This window comes from Lissotriton helveticus, chromosome 1_1, assembly GCF_964261635.1.
Source record: "Lissotriton helveticus chromosome 1_1, aLisHel1.1, whole genome shotgun sequence".
Lineage (NCBI taxonomy): Eukaryota > Metazoa > Chordata > Amphibia > Caudata > Salamandridae > Lissotriton > Lissotriton helveticus.
The window spans coordinates 431579998-431600831 of NC_136057.1; the positions used below are offsets into that span (position 1 = coordinate 431579998).

At 49.4% G+C, this 20834-nt stretch overlaps 1 protein-coding gene across 1 annotated transcript in view; it reads right to left on the reverse strand.

Annotated features, from left to right (window-relative positions):
• The window catches only part of TTC38 (tetratricopeptide repeat domain 38), a 620299-nt gene that overhangs the window by 504716 nt on the left and 94749 nt on the right, over positions 1 to 20834 (reverse strand). The window contains exon 3 of the mRNA XM_078673810.1: positions 1037 to 1118. Coding sequence (XP_078529936.1) covers positions 1037 to 1118 — 82 coding nt within the window. The remainder of the gene's footprint in view (positions 1 to 1036; positions 1119 to 20834) is intronic.

Here is a 20834-nt window from a genome sequence, read left to right on the forward strand (position 1 = left end):
CCAACACACCCATACACACACTCATCCACCCATACAGTCCTGCACATATGCGGTCTTCAACACATACAAACAGTGAGTCACTCATTCATGCATCTATGCACTAAGTATTACTAAGTAATACCCCCCACCAAACCATACAGACACTCAGACACTCATACTGATACTCAAAAAATTAACTAATAACCCATATAGACACTCATGTAGCTACTCACCAATCCATGCAGCCACTTATACACAACGTGAGAGACTTATACAGATATTTACATATTTAAACATTACCCACCAACCCATGTATTCATCAAGATATACTTTATCAGTTATACAATCAATTTTACAAAAAGAAAATCATCCATTTAGACACTTATATACCCATTTATTCTTCCATCGACCTTGAGATATACATATATAAAACATATTTAATTTTCAGAAAAACACACATTCACTAGATGTCATTAGTGATGTCATTTGAGATGTCATCATTAATGTCATTAGTGATGTCATTAGTGATGTCACTAACCATGTCATGAGTGATGTAATATGTGACGTCATCAGCAGTGCATTGCGGGCGCGCGAGTTATAGTTAGCTGAACTAACTATAACGGGGGAATTATTATATAATTTTGTACGAGCGAAATGTCCAACTAACTAGAACGCCCCTGAAACCTATGTTTTTTTCAGTAAATTTCTAAGTTTTTTTTAAATGCTAACTTCTAACTATAACACCTCTGAAACCTATGTTTTTTCAGTGAATATATATATGTATATATATATTATATATAGATAGATATATATATTTTTTCTGTTATAATTGTCTTACTTTAAATTGCTTGCTTAAAGCTCATGATTTCCAAACTTTTCTTAACTCCTTCTAGATGTATCCTTAGTGAGGTGTTTTCCATTCCATTGGTTGTTGCCAGACACATCATGAGCATGTTGTCCACCTTTGGATGGATAGCTGCAGCACTTGCCATCACACCCATCTGTGCATACTTTCATCAAGTAAAATCTAGCAAGAGTAAAAGGTTTCACCACTCACCAAATGTTGGATCTGCTTCTTGCATCTTTGAAAGACACCCCTCTATGCCTCCTAATGTTTTATCATTGGTCCATGTTACATACTGTAATTGAGAAACACAAGAGACTTTAAATACCTACTACTGAAGTCAGATGATATTTTGATCATGTCTTGCAACGGTTTTAGAATGTATGATAAAACAAGTTTATTTAATTTAGAAAATCACCAAGATATTTTACAGCTGGGAAAGAGAGACAAATTCAGACTGCACCTTGTGAAATATTACAGTGAGATGAAGGAAGGCAGCCAGGGGTCACATGGTAGGAAACAGATTCTCAAGCAAAGAAAACTAAAGGGATGATGAAAATTAGAGATTCCACCCCTTCAATCCCATGGATTTCCGGATCAGATACTATATTTAAACCTTTCGAAATAGTCAAGCTAGCTCTGTTCTTCAACCAAGGTAGCAAGAAAAGAGCATAGAGCACCCAAGTTAGTTGTAGAGTTGTTCTGTACAAGTGAAATTCCGGATTTCTTCCCAGAGTTCAACCTGAATATTTTGGCAACTTTCGGCCATTAATAGCACTCTCCGTATCAAGAAGCCACTCAAAATGAGGGCCCAATCAATGCAAAGGAAAAATATAAACATCAGCAAAATGCCATAAGCCAATACCAAAACATGACAGACACCTCATAGACCCACTGCATGGTGCATCTCACTCACACAAGTCTATCGGTTAAAGAAGGCAAATACCCTCTAACAATATCCAGCCATAAATTGGGAGATAGAAAACATATTCTAAATCAAATCGACAGTAGTTTTTTTTAAAGCTTCATAAAACATAAAGAGGCTAATCCATACATTAATGCAAAATAAAAAGATATTGAACAAAGTAATCTATTCTGGAGTTGGGGAAAGATATGCACTGATAATTTTGCCCTGAAAATATTAACCAAGGTAAAATTCACTAATGGGACGCCAATGTCCCCTGCATGCTATACAGTTATGTTCCCCAGCCCCAACTGCCTCATTTATAGTATATTGTATCCTGCTTTTTATATTTCCGCCCCAGTAGCATGCTAAACTAGTGCGCGAAGGCCTCGCCCTGTCCCATGTCATGAGTGAGGTCCCGGACCGGTCAGGTGACCTGGAGTGGTGACCCACGCATGTTCTCATTTCACTGACACAGACATACAATCTCGGTCACCAATTTGTCTAGTAGAGCAGTGGTGGCAATGTACTTTGGTTTGTCAATCAGTAGTTGAAACCAGACCTTCTCATCTGTATCACTACACTGGAAGCATTTTGGGCAACTTGGGTGAAGTTCTGCTTCTATGTACTAACCCAGATCCGTTAATTGCAATCCCAAGTTCATGTTAAAAGTGTGCATTTAAGTGGCCTTTGTGGTGCATATAGCTATGCACCAAACAAGCCTGTGTGCTGTATACAGGTGTGCATGAATAAGTCTGATTAATGAAGGTCAATTGGTTCCATTTTGGAAGTTCCTGGCCTATTCTTGTGTCTGTTTTCAGACAGTTGAAGTATATTATGGATATTTCCGAAGCCGGAGGTAGGAGACTCAGACATTGAAGTGGAGAAAGAGTAAACCGGGCCTCTTTAGAGATTCAATTATGTTATTTTGCTGAGAGGAGCTGCTGATTCGTATTCAGGAACACTGCCTATTGGTGGATGGTGGGGGTGAAAATTGGGACTGCAGTTTCTGTTGTTAGGGTGCTGTTGAGAGAAGGATGGGGCCTGCCAACTCCGCAGAGGTATGGCTGACCTGAAGTGCCAGAACTGGTGCTATGTGGATCCGCTGATCTAAGGAAGACAGCGGAGAGTGATCAGCATGCTCCAAGGCACGTGGCCACAGAGCATCTGCATGGGCAGTTCCCGGAAGAACAGTGGGCAGCGGATGTTGCAGATGCCAACACAAAGTTTGTGTCTAAGTTGGAGCCTGTCAACCAGGACGTTTGTACCACTATTGAGAGAGGTTTGGTCCGAGGCAGACTGTGCTGCACCTCTAACCCCCTCCTGGTGACTACCATTGTGCTGCTGTAACCTCCAGACACACAATGTGCTGCTGTAACCTCCAGACACACAATTGATGGACGGAATGCAGAACAAATCAATGCTGATGCCTGGACAGGTAAGTACAATATTACAGTAAAAGCACATGTGGCTCACAGTAGTCCCATTATATAACAATATCCGGGTCAACCAGTCTCAGTGTCCGCATCGTCCCCAGATTGTTCACTGCGGGCCAGCAAGTATTCCCTCAGTGGGGCCCATATATCTTTAGGCCTAGACATTTTCGGCAGCTCCTCCGTGTACAGGACCAATTGCTTTTGACAGTACACCATGTCGGTAAGCCACGTGGCAGATTTCGGGCCCTGCCACCCATCCCACGTGAATAGCACTCGCCTTTTAGCCAACAGTAGTGCCACTTTCACAAAGCAACCCAGTACACCCTTTACCTCAAGCACGTATCCTAACAAGCATATCAGCAGGGTGCATTCCAGCAAATGCCCAGTCATAGTGTAAAGCAGCTCCAACACCTCTACCCAATATGAGTGTACCCTCCTGCATCGCCATGCTAGATGCACAAAGTACGCCCCCCTTCCGGTGAACAGCCTTTACGACGCGGCTGTTACACCACGTGCCGTTACAACGCGGTTTTTTCAACGCAAGTCGTTACCACGACTTGCGCTGGAGGGCGCTGCAGGACAAGGAATTTTTTTATTTACTATCCAACACCTTCCCTACTGTACGTAGGCTGGTGTTAGAATAGTAAATAAAAAATTCCTAAGTCCGCACCCCTCCAACGCAAGTCGTGGTAACGACTTGCGTTGAAAAAACCACGTTGTAACGGCACGCGGTGTAAAAGCACGCGTTGTAAAGCCGTACAACCCCCCCTTCCTGCCCACACCACCTGCAGCAATCCGTGTCTCTAAGTCCTATTCTATGGAGTTTTATGGGGGTGTGATAGGTCTGGTGCAAGAACTTCAGGTGTATAATGCGTAGGTTACTATTAGACGATAGTTTCCCTGTCACCATACAAATCTGTTCCCATATAGTCACCGTAATCTGTGGGTCTAAAACCTTATTCCACCGCCCTAGACTTTTATCTTCTGGAAGCACCGTCTCTTCCTGTACCGCCCTGTATAGTCTAGTGAGTAGGTGTTTCTTGGTGGTCGCTGTTATAACCAACTGCAACGCCTTGGATACTTCCGGCTCCTCTGGGAAGCTGGGATAATGATCCCTGATAGCTCTACGCAGCCGATAACAGGTATACGTAAACAGTGGTGTAGGGTTAGAAATATAACTCAAATCATATCCGGTAAGATACGTCTCATCCCTATATAGGTCACCCATAACAGAAATGCCTGCCTCCTTGAGCGCGCAGATCGAGCCCCGCTCACTAGCTACTGAAATAGCACTGTGTCCCTCAATAGCCATATCCGGAGCGTACAGTGGAAGTCTATCTGTCCGCCTCCCAATGTCTTGCCAAGCCGAGACCGTGGCATCAATGGTGTTAATCTCTGACCTAGGCGTTAGTCTCTGAACATGGGTAATGATGCCTTGTAAGGGTATATTGCCCGCGTCTCCCTCCTCAACCGCCACGTGGGGAATAAAGCCATGTGGACGAAACCAGAAAAACGCATTTTGGGCCAGCCCACATAGGTAGTACATGAAGAAATCTGGAGCACAAAATCCCCCCCTTGTCAAACGGCAATGTCAGCGAGGCCCAGCTTATTCTCGGGGGCTACACCAACCGAAGCAGCTGAGTCTGCACAGTTTTAAAAAATTGTTTGTTTAACCGAATGGGGATATTGCAGAATAAATACAAGAACTTAGGTAGAACCACCATTTTGATAACTGCAATGCGATACGCTAGCGACAGGGGTAAGCCCATCCAGTGATCAACTTGCTGTACCAGTTCAGTATAGGCCCTCCCGTAATTTTCCCGTATCACAGTCACAGGATCCCAATGGATCCAAATGCCCAGATATTTCACTGGGTCCCCCGTCCACACCAAGGGATAGTCCACCTGCGGTGATTTGGTGGCAGGTGTGAGAGTAACAATGACAGACTTCTCCCAATTGATGTTCAATCCAGAAAAAAGACCAAATCGGATGTATTCCCGAATGACCCGTGACAAATATATTTGCGGCTCCCGGACATATAGAACCATGTCATCCGCATAAGCAGATATACCCACCGGTCTACTATTAAAATTCAGAGCAGCTGCCCTGTGAATTTGGTGAATTCTACACGCTAGGGGCTCTAAAACAATTGGAAAAAGAAAAGGAGACAACGGGCACCCCTGACTAGTGCCTCGCTGGATGTCCAAGGGAGCCGAAGTGAGTCCGCCCACCCTCACTCTTGCCGAAGCATCAGTGTATAGGATTTGTATCCAGCGGACGAAAACAGGAGGAAAGCCCATTCTGTTTAAGATAGATATCATGTACTTCCATTCTATCGAATCGAACGCCTTGGCCGTGTCCAATAACACAGCCACGGCAGGCAAGTCCGGGTTCAAAACATGAAACATAGCAAATATCGTTCAGAGGTTCCAGGATGTGGAGCGGTCTGGGATAAAACCAGATTGGTCTGGTAAGACCAAAAGAGGCATTAGGGGATGTAATTTAGTAGCCAACACCTTGGCGAGAATCTTAGCGTCAATATTGTTCAAGGATAAGGGGCGATAGGATTCGCATCGAGTAGGGGTCTTATCTTTCTTCAGCAACGTGATAATCAGCGCTTGTCTCAGCGAAGGCGGGAGATGTCCCACCTCATGCGCCTCCGCATACATTGCCAGAATGTGGGGTGTAAGCAGATACGCGTACTGTTTATAGAATTCTGCTGTCAGCCCATCAGGCCCCAGGGCTTTCTTATTAGGCAATGATAAAATGGCCTCCTTGACATCTGCCTCAGCTATGGGGAGGCTAAGAAATGTTCTGTTCACATCCGATAGCCAGGCGCATGCTGTATCAGACATGTACTCACCCAAATCAGATTCAGACATGTCCCCCCGGGAGGCATACGGTGTCTCATAAAATGTGCGGAATTGACCTAATATATCGTCAGGAGAAACATGGTCAACCCCCATGTCATCTACTATATGATCTATCAAGGGGGCATCTGTTCGTTCCCGAAGCCGGCTGGCCAGTACCCTAACGGGCCTACCCCCCTCCCCATATGCCCTCACCACATATCTCTTCGATAGATATTTTATCTCCGAGTTCGCTAGGGACTTGTATTCCTCCACGTATTCTCTAATGTGTGCCAGTGTGTCGGGTGTGGGCGATGCATCATAAGAAGCTTCCAATTCACGCAGTCTTTCCTCAGTACGACATAGTTGTCCCCTCAGGTCACGTAAGATGCCCGCCGATGTACCTATGCACTCCACCCTTATTGCAACTTTGAATGCTTCCCATAGGGTAGCTGCACTGTCAACCGTGCCCACATTAAGATCAAAATATTGTACGATAGCCTTCCGGATAGTATCCTCATATAAAGGATCTAGGAGAGAGTCTGCCCGGAACCGCCAAGTGAAGGGGCATCTCAAATGATGTGGCACCATTATCTGAAGCATGACTGGATTGTGATCCGAGAGGGTCCTCGGCAATATGCAGACCTCTGTCGCCCACCCGTTAGCTATACCATCTAACAGCCAATAGTCCAGACGAGACCATGTATTGCTGGAGTGATATGCGTGCCCTCCAGAACCCCATCATGTCTTAGACGCCAAGCGTCAATCAGACCCATTTCTTCCATAAAATCCCGAATACATTGGGCAAATTTGACCATATGGGTGCTAGTGGAGGCAGACTTGTCCAACTGTGGATCAATATGAGTGTTTAAGTCCCCCCCAATTAATAACGCCGCCTACGGCCATGTACGCAACACCTGAAACAAAGTCAAGAACGATGCTGGCTCGTCAACCACCGGCCCGTAGACATTTACAATAGTCACCATCACCCTCGCCAAGTTGCCACGCACCATCGCCCAACGGCCCCCTTTATCTACACAGGTGTCAAGTGGTTAAAATGGCGTCCCCTTCTTGATTAGAATCAGTACCCCTCGGGCATAATTAGAGTAAGAGGAAGACAGTCGGAAGGTAGCCCATCGCCGTGCTACCGAACCCTCGGTGTGCTTGGTTAGGTGGGTCTCCTGCAGTAAAGCGATGTGCACATCATGCCTATCCAGATGTGTGAGCACCTGCCTAGTCTTCTTGGTTGTGTTCAGGCCACGCACATTCCAGGTAATACATTTGTACTTCTCACCCGCCATTTAGCAAGCCATCAGGTAGTCTTGAGCCAGCATCGTCCCTTAACAGCAAGAATATTATCACCTGCGCACTGCACTTCAAAGAGTTAGCACCACCCCAAATCCGATCTTTCAAGCAGAAAGTAGGCCCCGGACCCCAACCCCCCCTCCCATTTTGGCAACCCCAATCCGCCAAAGACACGAATCACCCCCCCCCCTCCCCCTCGCCCCAACATCAACAACAATAGCAACCATAGTACTTTTTGGGTCATACCCAATGGGGACTGTAGCGGCAACATACACTCCCAGCACTAGGCGGGAGTGGGCCACCGCGCCTATCGCATTGTAACCCTCCCCCCAAGGCCAGCCTTCAGAAAACAGTACAAGTGTCAATCAGGGAGCAGCCATCCCATAAGCAACATACCCCAGATCAAACATTCGTAGAACTTCCCACAACCCCCCACATTATAACAGATCTATCAACAAGTGCTAGGCAGCCCCAGGTATAGCATCCAGTTCGAAACAAACTCCCAGGCGTCCCCACATCAGCTCTGCCACCCTGGAGCCCAGGAGGCGATCAATACGTTATTCTATGCAGTCCAAAACATCACATATTCATGTAGCTAGTACATTTGAATAACTCAGTCCTCAACGTCTGAAGTGGAGCCAGGGGATCTGCGCCGTTTCTGCAAAGATTTAGCATACGCCATCGCCTGCTTCGGTGTCGCGAATATTTTGCCTCCCTCGAACTCCCCGATGCGCAGCCTCGCTGGGTATAGCATGGCATACGGAATCTTCTCTTGCTGGAGCAATCGCTTCACATTTTGAAATTCTTTCTGCGCCGCCTGTAGTTGCGCAGTGAAATCCGGATAAAACGAGAGCGGATTATTTTGATATGTAATCTTTCCCTTTTGCCTGGAGATACGTAGGACAGTGTCCCTATCTCTGTAGTTTAACAGACGAACAATTATAGGTCTCGGCGGAGTTCCAGGAGGTGGACGAGCCGCCAGCGACCGGTGGGCTCGCTCAACCGCAAACATGGGGGATAGCTCGTCCGCACCACAGATCTCACATAGCATGGTCTCGATGTAATCCTCCAGACGTCCAACATTCGTCGACTCCGGCAGGCCTAGCACGCCGATATTGTTGCGCCTCAACCTCGATGTCCTCATTCTTTGCTTGAATGACCGCTAGAAGCCTCGTTATATCGGACGTTTTTTCTGCTACTTGTTGGAGTCCATCCTCTGCGTCAGTAATCCTCTGCACCGCTTCCCCTATACGTCCTGCCTGTTTGTCCAGTTTGGCAGAGAACTGGTCCATGCAGCCATTTAGAGCTTCTTTCTTCCCGTCTATCGCCTGTAGGCTAAACTGAATAGCAGCCAGCGATTTCTCCAAGGTTGAAGAGCCCTGCGAGGCAGCGTCCAAGTCAGAGTCAGAGGTCTCAGTCTGGGCCGATTTGCCGCCCCTGCGGAGCTCAAAAGTTAGTTTTGGCTGGGATTTATCCGGCTTGCCCATCTCGCACTCAGTAAGACCGAGTAGTACAGCCACAGCCTCGCTCTCCGACGTAGTCCAAGTCACCCCACTCTTGACCTCACGATGTAGACAGGTAGTCAACACGCACTTTCCACAGGCACAACACCTTATTCTGCCTGCCGTCGCTGGGTTCCCCCTCTATATGGTGATGAGAGGGGCCAAAGACGTACCCTTTTGCGTCAATCCAAAGTCAGAGAGTCTCATCACAGGCTGCTGTCTTCCAAATGAACTCCCACGTCAGCGGCCTCTGCAGGCGCACCGCCGGTGGCCCCCGCTGTGCATATCAGCACGATGTCATATCAACTAGTCCCGCAAGTGCACCAAGGGGGGGGTCAACACAACAATCACCAGTATCTGGAAGCCGCTTTTACCAACCACAGTTCCCGTACCTCGGATCCTCCATGTATTCCAGCCGCACCATCAGCATGTAAACAGTACCCGGGGGGGATTCGGCCTCCGTCACATGCCCTGCGCACCTCGCTCGCGTCCGCCCGGTAATCAGCACACTCCGTAACAGCCGCCGCCTTCTCGTAGTCTCGGGAGGGGGTGTGTGGCAAGGGGGCAAGTCTTCTTTGCAGCTGCTACCCCTCAGACAAGTCCAACAGTCAAGGCCCAGTTCTCACGGCCCATTCGCGGCCTGGCGCGGTCACTGGAGCCGGCTGCTCGCGTGATCCAGCAGCCCAGCTCCCGCAACCTCCTCCCCGCACCACCAAAATCCAGTCCCGCTCTCTGCCGAACTCCACTTATCTGGAAGCGGCTCGTCTCCTCAGGCGCGGATCCTCTCCTCTGCTCCTCGCCAGGAATCCAGTCCGCCGCAGCAGTCAAAGGTGCTGAGGGAGCGCGATCCTCAGCTGCGCTCGCACGTCCCCACCACGCCAGAGCTCAGCAGGCCTGGCTCCCAAACTTTCAGCCGCCATGCTCGCAGCTCGTTGTCACCGGGCAGCGTGAACAGGTATCGCAGCAGTCGGGGAATATATAATGGCAGTCCGCTCCCCTCCAAAATATCAAGCTACTAGCCCGGGTAGGGCAGGATACTGAAGGATTTTCACGGTGGCCGGCAGAGCAGCACTACAGCGCTGACATCTTGACGCGCACGAAGCCACACCGCCCCCAATTCTACGTCTAATTGCAAGAATTCAGAGTGAGAAGGCAGCAATAATTCAGTTTTTTCCACCCAGCCCTGAAGACACTGGTTCACTTTGCTCAGAGAGTTGTTAATATCATAAGGATAGTGTCTTCCTCTCAATTGATGTCTGTTACTCCTATCTCACTTAACACTAGCTTACCTGCAGAGGTTAAAATCAGCAGTTTGGAGTTCGAAAAGGAGGGACATAGATCAGGTCTGTCAGCTTCTGTTATGGATTCCTTCCAAGGTTCCAGAAGACATGCTACACAGATAGCATACGTTTATTGCAAGACATCCTCCTCAAAGCGGTGTAAATATGAAGATTTTCTCCAGTTCTTTGTAGCTCAGAGAATGTGTTGCAGTTTTTGCAGGACGGCTCTGATAAAGGTCTGTCTGTTTCGCTTTCCCCCTTAAGGGTGCAGTGGTCAGCTATTAAGGGATTCAGATCTCCTTGGGGTTCTGTTTTGAAAGCTGAGAAATGGATTTCACGACTCTAAGGAGTTTGAGCTCTTAAGACCAAAATTAAGAAACATCATCCTAGGGTGGGACCTCCTCTCAATTTTGGAAAACTTCAGAGATATCCTTTTGATCTTTACATTTCTGAATCTTAAAATGGTATTTTTGATTGCTATTGTTAATGCTAGGAGCCAGGAAGAACTGACTGCTATGACATGTTACTCTCCTAATTTCGAGATTTACAAGGACCATATGGTTTTGAGATTAGGTCCTTAGTTTGCGCCAAAGGTTGACTCATTATTTCACAGGTCTCAAGAGGATCAGAGAAGAGCCCTGGGGTATCTGTAGCCAAACTCCGAAATTCTGAGAGGAGTGGTGATAGTCTGACTTGCTGTGTTCTGCCGGTGAGGACGGATTGGATTCAGTCCAGGGCTTTGCCCCAAATGCCGGCGTCATGGAGTCTCATGCTTAGGGTTCAGTGAGAGATGGTGTTGAAGGTAGCCAAGAGGTCCAGGAGGATGAAGGCTGCTCTTTGTCCCCGGTCGAGGAAGGAGCGAATGTCACCGGTGGTGGCGAGGAGGGCAGTCTCGGTGCTGTGGTTGCTTTGGAAGCTGGATTGAGAGGTTGGCTTCGATGAACTAGGAGAGTTGGTCGTTGATGGCCTTCCCTATGACCTTGGCTAGGAAGGGGAGCAGGGAGATGGGTCTGCAATTCCTGAGATCTGTCAGAGGATTTCTACAGAAGAGGTAGATCTCTGCGTGTTCCTAGTCGTCGGAGAAGGTGTCTGTTTCAGTGGAGCAGTTGATGGTGTGGGGTAGCTCGGTGGCGATGGAGGTGGTGGCTCCTTGCAAGATGTGGTGAGGGCAGGGGTCCAAGGGGACTCCTGAGTGAATGCTCGTCTCAGTCTCGATAGTGTGGTCTGTGGTAAGCAGGATCCAGTTGCGCAAGAGATGTTGGGTGGCATAGTTATCCAGTATGGTGGTGGAGGGGTGATGAGCGGGTCTTGGGTGTCAAAGCTATTGTAGATCTGCTTGATCTTGTGGTGGAAAAAGGTGCAGAGTTTGTTGCAGAGGTCTCTGGTGGGTGGGACTTCTGCAGTGTGGCTGTTGAGTTTAGCGAACTCCTTGATGATGGCAAAGATTTCTTTGCTGTTGTGTGCATTGGCGTTGATTCTGTCTTGGAGGCCTGTTTTCATTGTAGTTTTGAGGAGGAGGTGTTGTGCTGTGCAGCGGTTTTGAAGGCTGTGCGGGTTTCCAGGGTTTTGTAGTTCTTCCATCTTTCTCGAACAGTCTCCAGGTGCGTCTGGAATCGTGGAGGGTGGCAGTTAACCAACTGGCTTTCTTTGAGTGTTGCTTGCCATGTGGTTTCTTGAGGGATGCCAGTGCATCAGAATAGTTGGAGATTCATTGGTGGAGGTTGCATGATAATGTATTGGCGTCTGTGGATGTCTGCGGTGTGGTAGTGCTGAGGAAGGCAGTGAGATGTTCTTTGGTGACCTTGTTCCAGTTACAGAGGGAACGGTGGGTACGGTGGTGTACGGTGGGTTTGGTGAAGGCGAAATGAACGCAGTAGAGTTTGGAGGTTTGGCTGTAGGTGATGTTTTCATTGGTGGAGGAGATGAGTTCAAGCATGTGCCCTGCTGCATGTCGGAGAGGTCAGTAGCTGCTTGAGTCTGATGTTGGCAAGATTCTCCAGAAAGGATGCGGTGTTCTGGTTGTTGGGGTTGTCTAGGTGGAAGTTGAGGTCACGGAGTAGGATGTAATCGGTAGATACAAGAGCCTGGGATGTGATGAAGTCGATGATGGCGTCGATGAAGGGCGGGGGCCAGGAGGTCTGTAGACGAGGGTGCCGGGGAGGGTGGTGTTGAGGTTGGTCTGGATCTGGAAGTGGATATGTTCCATTGTCGTCGTTGGGTCGTCCAAACTGGTAGTCAGGCAAGGGAGCTCTTGTGGACTATGGCGGTGCCTCCTCCTGGTCGGATGGTTGTTCCAGGTTTCTGTGAGGAAGGCGATGTCGGGGGGGACGGAGTCGAGGAGGTCCCAGATTTCCCTGGCTTGTTTGGGTAGGCAGTGCATGTTGAGGAGAATGCAGCTGAGCCGGTGAGGTGCACTGTGGGTCAGCAGCGCGGCGGGAGGAGTTAAAGTGCCAGGTTGGGTGAAGGCGCAGCTGCCGTTTTGTCAGGAGAAAGGTCTTTGGGTGTCCTTTGGTGACGCGAGGTGGCAGGGGGTGTGGTGTCTGGTTTTGAGAGCGAGGAGTGTGCTGGCATTGTTTCAGTGGAACATCCGAGAACCAGGGCCTGTGGCGATGCATTAGGTTGTGTGAGGGAAGAGGGCTGGCCAGCTGGGAGGTAGGAAGTGTGAAACGCAGTGCTAGAAGGAGGCAGGCCGCGGGGGTCAAGCAGGGACACAGCACAAAAAAAGAGTGAAAAAGTGAAAAAAAGTATGGAAGAGGAGGAAAAAGAGCAAACGTTAAAAAAAGAATGCAAAGAAGGCAAAGATGAAAAGGAGGAAGAAAGCACAAAGACAGAAGGTAGACCAGCTGCAGAAGAAAGATGATCTCCACTAGACCACCAGGGACGAGGCACAGGTGGGAGCCTGCGGGTGGAGGAAAGCCTCAAACCACCAACCAACAAGGGTCAGTGGATCTGCAAGGGGTAGCAGCTACCAGACGGAACTGCGTGGGGAGGGAAGCAGTTCACTGACAAGGACAGTGAAATTGATAATTTCCTGACACAGCGTCCTCCATGGAGTAGTGTGAGGGGGAGGGCTGGACAGCTGGGAGGCGGAAAGAGAGAATCGCAGCGCTGGAAGGGGGCAGGGCCACAGGGTCGTGTAGGGGAGCGGCGCGGTGCAGAAAAAAAGAGTGAAAATGTGAAAACAAGTATGCAAAAGGGGGAAAAAGAGGAAAAGTAAAAAAAGAGTGCAAAGAAGGCAGAGGGAAAAAGAGGTAGAAAGCACAAGGACAGAAGGCAGACCACCAGTAGAGCAAAGATGCTCCCCACTAGACCACCAGGGATGAAGCACAGGCCTGTGAGTGGGAGAGGGCTTCGAACCACCAAACAACAAGGGTCAGTGGATCTGCAAGGGGCAGCGGCTACCAGACGGAGCTGCTTAAGAAGCAGTTCACTGACAAGGACAGTGAAATTGCTAATTTCCTGGCACAGCGGCCTCCATTGAGTAGTGTGAGGGGGAGGGCTGGACAGCAGGGAGGGAATCGCAGCGCTGGAAGGGGGCAGGGCCACAGGGGTCGTGTAGGGGTGCGGTGCGGTGCGGTGCAGAGAAAAGAGTGAAAAAGTGAAAACAAGTATGCAAAAGGGGGAAAAAGGGGATAAGTAAAAAAGAGTGCAAAGAAGGCAGAGTGAAAAAGAGGCAGAAAGCACCAGGACAGAAGGCAGACCAGCAGCAGAGCAAAGAGGGTCCCCACTAGACCACCAGGGATGAGGCACAGACCTGTGGGTGGGAGAGGGCTTCGAACCACCAACCAACAAGGATCAGTGGACCTGCAAGGGGCAGCAACTACCAGGCAGAGCAGAACAGGGAGGGATGCAGTTCACAGACCAGGTCAGCAGAATTGCTGATCAAATGTAGACATCACCTGAATATTGAATGAACTTCACTGATTCCCCATTCAAGCCTGCATCATTTTCTTAAGACTTTAGCATATGTGTTTCATATGGCTTAGGCTACCAGCGCTCTCTACACTTGGATATAGTAAGGCCTGTATTAAAACTCCCAGAATGTACTTGTGAGGACCAGGAGAAGTCGGTTAGCCAGTGAGTGACCAACCTCTCCTAGAAAACTGCAATATCTGTAAGACCTAATACACTATCTAAAGGTCCACCAGAATCCATTAACGCCAAGACTTACTAGAGTCCCCATACCAGCTTCATCAGGGTTACTGTTGAAGGAGACTCAATCAATGCCAGAGACCTCCAAGGGGCAAAAACTTGACATTCTCACACCTGAGGTTTTCCTGCATAAGCCAACAGTTTTGCCTAGTCCCCATCCTGATGCCAGAATCCGTCAAACTCCTTCTCCCTGCACTATTCCACCGTCTACGTTCCCATAAGGCTGTTGATGGCAGGAGGCAATTATTACACAGGGACAAACCAGGTAACCTTATCGGACCCACAGTCTATCATAGCTAGCCTGAAAACTAACCCTTGTCACTATCACAACCAGTTGCATACAGTTGGCGTTTTGCACCATTTGGCGCTAGTTATATTAAAAAATTTAAAAATTCATAACTCTGGTTTCCCTTATTGAATGTTTGTCATTATGGTGTCATTTTGTTCTTTAACGTATTCGTTAGACTTCTAAAATGAACTGACAGTTTTAATTGTGTTGTCTTTTTGATGCTTTACAGTTTTAGTACTTCTAAATGGTTTACACATGTTTCTTAAGTTAAACCGGTCTGCCCCGTGCCATAGCTATCAGAGATTACACTCTGGTTTCAATTGCTGAAACCGTTACTGGGCCTAACAAAAATGATGACATTATTACTTTTGGTTGAATACCATCCACCACAACTGATAATCCACTTTCTAACACACCCCATACTTCAGTTTAAAATTCAAATGTTGAAAATATCCGATGTTACTAATTCCCAATCTAATTATACTCAAATTCTTCTTCTTAAAGGGGCTGAGTGGGCCCTGCGAGAGATTCAACAGAGGAAAATGCAATCAGCAAATTGGATGCAGGGGGATGGCTTGCTGAAATATAGCATGAATGATTAAAATCTCATGTTATGGTCTCTAGTGTTATGTAGGTTCTCAATGTTGAATTTGAACTTTTGCATCTGAAGACTACACTCCCCCAATTACTAAAGGCGGTGGAGTACAAAGCAGAAGGATTCTCATGTCACTGAATATTGAGAATTATGGTACCCATTAACATTCAATCACTCTTCAGCTCCCCACCCTCACATCTCATGTGAAGGAGGCACCATTTCTATGGAACACAACCTTCAAGACAAGTTATGCTAAGGTCGGGCGCTAGAGGGCGCACAAGCAGAATGGCCGCACTGTAGTGAGGCTCCTGCTGCCTGACTGCATGATCCTATATTAATCCTTTGCCACCAGCGCCAAAACTCTTGAAACTGCAATGAACTTGTAGGTTATCCTGACAAGCAGACTCGGTGAAAATCTGGCGACGATCGGAGGCTCCGGCTTGAAGTTACAGCCATGGCAGCGCTGTGCCGAGAACTGGGCTGGAGCTTGTCTGCCTGCGCTGCCCGGAGCCCGTGATCACGAGAGTCCGCGGCTGCCCACGAGGCGTGTGGGCCTCACCGAGCGGCGGACGGCTGTGATCCCTGCGTTGCCTCGCCCCCAGACCTGGGCGGCCTGAATGGACTACTGTGCAGCACTGTGCCCTACTACCGGCATCGGAGGCGGCTGGCATACATGCTGGACGGCGAACTACATGAGTGATCTGCCTACTGGTGAGACCCTGCGTGCAGCGGAGCGCCATATGCGGGAGGGAGGTGCGGACGGACAGTGAACCGCAGAAGACCGGCCTATACCTGGGAGCCCGCTGACTGGCATCGGAGGGACCCCCACTCCCCCCCCCCCCATACCGGAACTACCTAGAGGCGAGAGGACCTGGCGCAGTCTCCCGGACCGGCTCATCGCGGCTGCCTGTAATCTCTGCCCTGCTTGTGGAGGCTTCTTCTGGAGGTGGCTGATGACTGTAGACCCTGCTCGCACTGGTGCGATTAGCGGAGGGTGTAACGGCGACGGACCGCGGATCTTAGCGTGGGCGGTAAGGAGAGGGGGCTGGATGCGCGCCATTCGCGCTGCTGGTGGGGGTCACATGGCTGACACATCGCGTCCCTGACGAGATCCCTTGCCTTCCCCACCGAAGAGTGTCGGCTTACTACTCCCTGCACAGTGCTCGCCCACTGCACCTCGAAGACTGAGGCGGCGCTTACATATACTACCTGGGCCACTGCTCCTCCACTGCTGGGAGCTGCGTGAGCTCTATCTTTGGACCCTCAACGTCTTGGTTCAGTTACGCAGCGGACCGGCATTGTCGACCTGCCCTATCTCACGGATGCGGCGCGCCTGAAACCTGGTGCTGTTGAAGGATGCATACTGGCCTTTAAATATCGGAGGTGCTTAGAGGCCGGCCCCTATCGTTGGAGGTGGTGTTTCCTGCTGTAGGCTCGCGCTGGCCCTCTTGGCTTGCGGTGATTGTCCCACGCTCCCCTCATACTTGTGAGCGTGGTACACGGCTACTGCGAGTGCCAGCCGTTTTTTACCCTACCGGCCCTCCGGAGCCTGAGGCTGCACTTCTGGGGACTTCATTACTACCTGCCTCAACAAGACACCTACTGCGTGTTGTCCCACTTGTTTCCTTTGACTACTGATATTGTTCTGCACCTCACACAGCTAGGATAGACTGAGCCTCCCTGCATATACTTTCACAGCTTTCCCTCATTCAGCGCTGACATATCGCACTGGCGGTACCTGGCGTGACCCCTCTTCACATCACTTGTAAGGAGATCCTGTTGCGTTGTGCTGGGTTCAGACACAATTGCCTATCGCCGCTGCAGGAAGTGACGGTGCTAAAACTGCGTGCGCACGCCACACTCCGCCATGGGGAAACCCGATAACAAACAATCTAAGCTGTCTTTCGACTCTGCAGCCCCCAAGAAAGGACTGAAAAATGCGTTGGATACGGGGGAACCCCACGGCGCTGCGACATCTGGGACTAGCTCAGGCTCTGCGCCGGCGGATATGCATCAACTGATGCAGGAGATGTGACAAGAGTTTGCCACAATAGTGGATAAGGTAGACCGGATCTCCTCCAGGATGGACGCCATCGTGCAAAAGATGGACGTTCATGAGGAACGCATCACGGAAGCGGAGAGGTGAATATCAACTAATGACGACACCACGGCTTCTCACACTGCGCAACTCTCCAGGATGGATAATATCCTTAGAGTGATTGCGGCTAAGAACGAGGAGTTGGAAACTCGAAGCCATCGAAACAACATTCGCATGGTGGGCGTACCAGAATCCACCAACACAGGGCGCATGGAGGAGTACGTGGAGAGGATGCTTCTGGCGGCAGTGGGTCCTGACGCATTTTCCAAGCAATTTATCGTAGAAAGAGCGCATCGCTCCTTGGGCCCGCAGCCCAAACCTGGAGCTCCCCCGCGGCCCATCATTGCGCGGCTTCTAAACTACCGAGATCGAGACACAGCGCTGGGAGCAACACGCACCAACGGCGCCTTGTCATATGAGGAGGTCAACTTCTCTATTTACCCGGATTTCACACCTGTGGTGCAAGAACAACGCCGTAAATTCCTTGATGTCAAACGGAAACTGCGAGACCTGCAAATTGATTATGCATTGTTGTACCCGGCCAAGTTACGGGTGACTCACCAAGCCAAGCAACATTTTTTTTACAACTCCACAACAAGTGAGCGATTTTCTGAAAAATCTGCGCCAGGCGCGCTCCGGTCGCAGGGGTGCTGACGATGTGCCGAGGGACAATGCCCATTCGCTGAATGGTGATGGCTAACTGGCGGGCTCGATCGACTGGATAACTTGCTGATCCGCTGCTGTCGTCCTAGAACTTATGAACTACTTTCGATTACATTGTACACTGCTGTTGACCGAGTACACGATAGACAAGTGTTGGTATGCTGGTGGTACTGTACTTCAGGCACCACCCCCCCCCTCCTTGACCGTGCCCGCTGCAGGCCGTACAGGACGAAGGGCACGGTTATGGGGGGTGGCTATGTGCCTCCCTTGATGACCCCCATAGGGTGTACCCCCTTGGATGGGTTTGCTGCACTGCAGTGGTTGGGATGGTTACTCATTGGTGTGGGAGGTGGGTGGGACAGGATTTCTGGCAAGTTTGGGTTGCTTCAGTGGGTGGCGGGGAGGGTAGGGGCCAGTGGGAACAGGGAGAAGTTTTATCACCTCCGAGCTGTTTTTACTCACATGCTTGACCTGTTTTACTTTAGCATGATGAAAGTGGTCCCTAGGCGGGGCAAGTTGAGAGGGATGTTTACGAGTTGGAGTACGTTGTTAACTGACCAAACTTTCAAAGAGTTCTCACGTTTTAATCTGACAGGACTTTATGTGAATTATCTGCGAGACTGTTCTCTCGCACGGCATTGTGTACACACGAGCATTGCCCCACAGGCTTCTATTGGCATGTATAATCACACACGACCCGGTATGACAACCCATTGGCTTCTAGTGCATCGATTGCTGACTGTTGAGACATTGCCTTTCCATGGGAGACACTGATTTAAATGTATTAACGTGGAATGTGCGGGGATTGGGGGACCCTAGGAAGCGACGTCACATCCTATCATACTTAGATCGTCACTCGGTGCACGTGGCCCTTCTCCAGGAAACCCACCTCAGGGAACACACCCCACACACTTTCGCCTCCAGATGGGCAATACACACGGTGTTCTCATCCTTCTCTAACTATGCTAGGGGCACAGCGATACTTGTAAAAAGAGGTACGCTCTTTGTTATGACTGGTACGAGAGTGGATAGCCAGGGGCGCTATTGTATAATGTGGGGCAGATTAGGGCACATTGCTATGACACTGGTATGTTGCTACGGCCCCAACATTGATGACCCGCACTTTTTCACGGAGCTATGGGTAGCAGTTGTGGGAACAGGTCCTCAACACATTATTTGGGGGGGTGATTTCAACACTACTCTAGACCCTACCATGGATAGGTCTCATCCATCTCCGCACCATTACACTAAGGCAAGGGTGACACTATGATCGGTACTCACTGAGTGTAGTCTAGTGGACACTTGGAGGCATTGGCACGCGGGCTCCAGGGAAGGTACACACTTCACGGCACAGGCACGCTCTTGGGCGCGGCTTGACTATATATTTTTGACGCCACAACTTTCTACTTCCCTTACTAAGGCACTGCACCTCCCCAGGACGTATTCGGACCACTCCCCCGTAAGAATCACGTTACGCTCAGCGGACCTAGGCCCCTCCGTAACTGCATGGCGGATGCAACCTACGATGCTGATGCTTAGATTTTTTCCAGAGAAATAAGGACTCTGTCAATGACGTTGAAACAATCTGGGATGCATTTAAAGTAACTTTGAGAGGGCTTTGCATTGCCAAGGGCTCCGGAGTCTTAAGGAGCATTTTGACACGTTTGAGGTCGCTTGAGGCTGATCTTACACGCCTTGAGGCGTCATTGGCTATGAACGCTGACGATGCTACCCTCTTGACTATCTGCGAGAAGGTCTCTGAATATACTGAGGAGGCTGCCAGAGAAACGAAATTTAGAGGCAAATACTGGGCTGCTAGGCGCTATGGTGAGGGCGGGAGGCCAGGTAAGGCCTTGGCTGCGACGATGAAGCTGGCCAGAACACCTAATGTTATCCTAGAACTCGAGGACCCAGCCGGAGAAGTGTGTATAGACACGACTCGGATCCTCAATACCTTTGTGGAGCATTATAGCTCATTGTACACCTCCACTAGAACTGGTAGCCTCTGCTTACAAGACTATCTGGCTGACGTTTCCCTTGGGTGGCTTAGTGATGCACAAAGAGCGTTCTTAAGTGCCCCTTTCGAGGTGGATGAAGTGCGTGATGCAATCATGAGCATGCAGTCCGGGAAAGCTACGGGACTAGACGGAATCCCAATTGAATTTTACAAGACTTACATAGACTTTATGGCCCCTGTATTGAAGGAGGTATACGAAGACGCTCTTGAGGTCGGTCACTTACCGCCCTCTATGCGTGTTGCACTCATAACATCACTACTGAAGCCCGGGAAACCTGCGGCTAAATGTGACTCTTATCGGCCCCTCTCCCTCCTGAACTGCGATGTAAAAATACTTGCAAAACTAATAGCCACTCGCATCAGCCTCTTGCTCCCTGCCCTTATCTTGCCGGACAAGTCTGGTTTTGTACCTGGCAGAGCCACTTCGCATAATTTACGTACCTTTTTTTCTGTCTTGGACTCGGTCCATGAGGACTTACCTATGGCTGCCATATTTCTTGATGCCACTAAGGCTTTTGATTCCCTGGAGTGGGACTATGTATTCCGTGTCCTTGAGAGGATGGGTTTTCCAGCGATATTTATCTCATGGATTCGGCTCCTGTATGAACGTCCTGTAGCTAGAGTTCTTGTTAATGGCAAACTATCTTCGGAATTCCCAGTTACCAGGGGAACCAGACAGGGGTGCCCACTGTTGCCGCTTCTATTTGCCATAGCGACAGAGCCCCTGGCGGCAAAATTGCGACAACACCACAAAGACAATGGCCTACATTGTTTTCAGCGTCAACTACTGATATCAATGTATGCGGACGACATCACCTTATATGTGCGCAACCCGTGCGACAACTTAAATCCCATCCTAAGAGAGTTTATACGGTTTGGTAGACTCTCTGGAATTCAGATTAATTGGGGGAAATCGTGCAT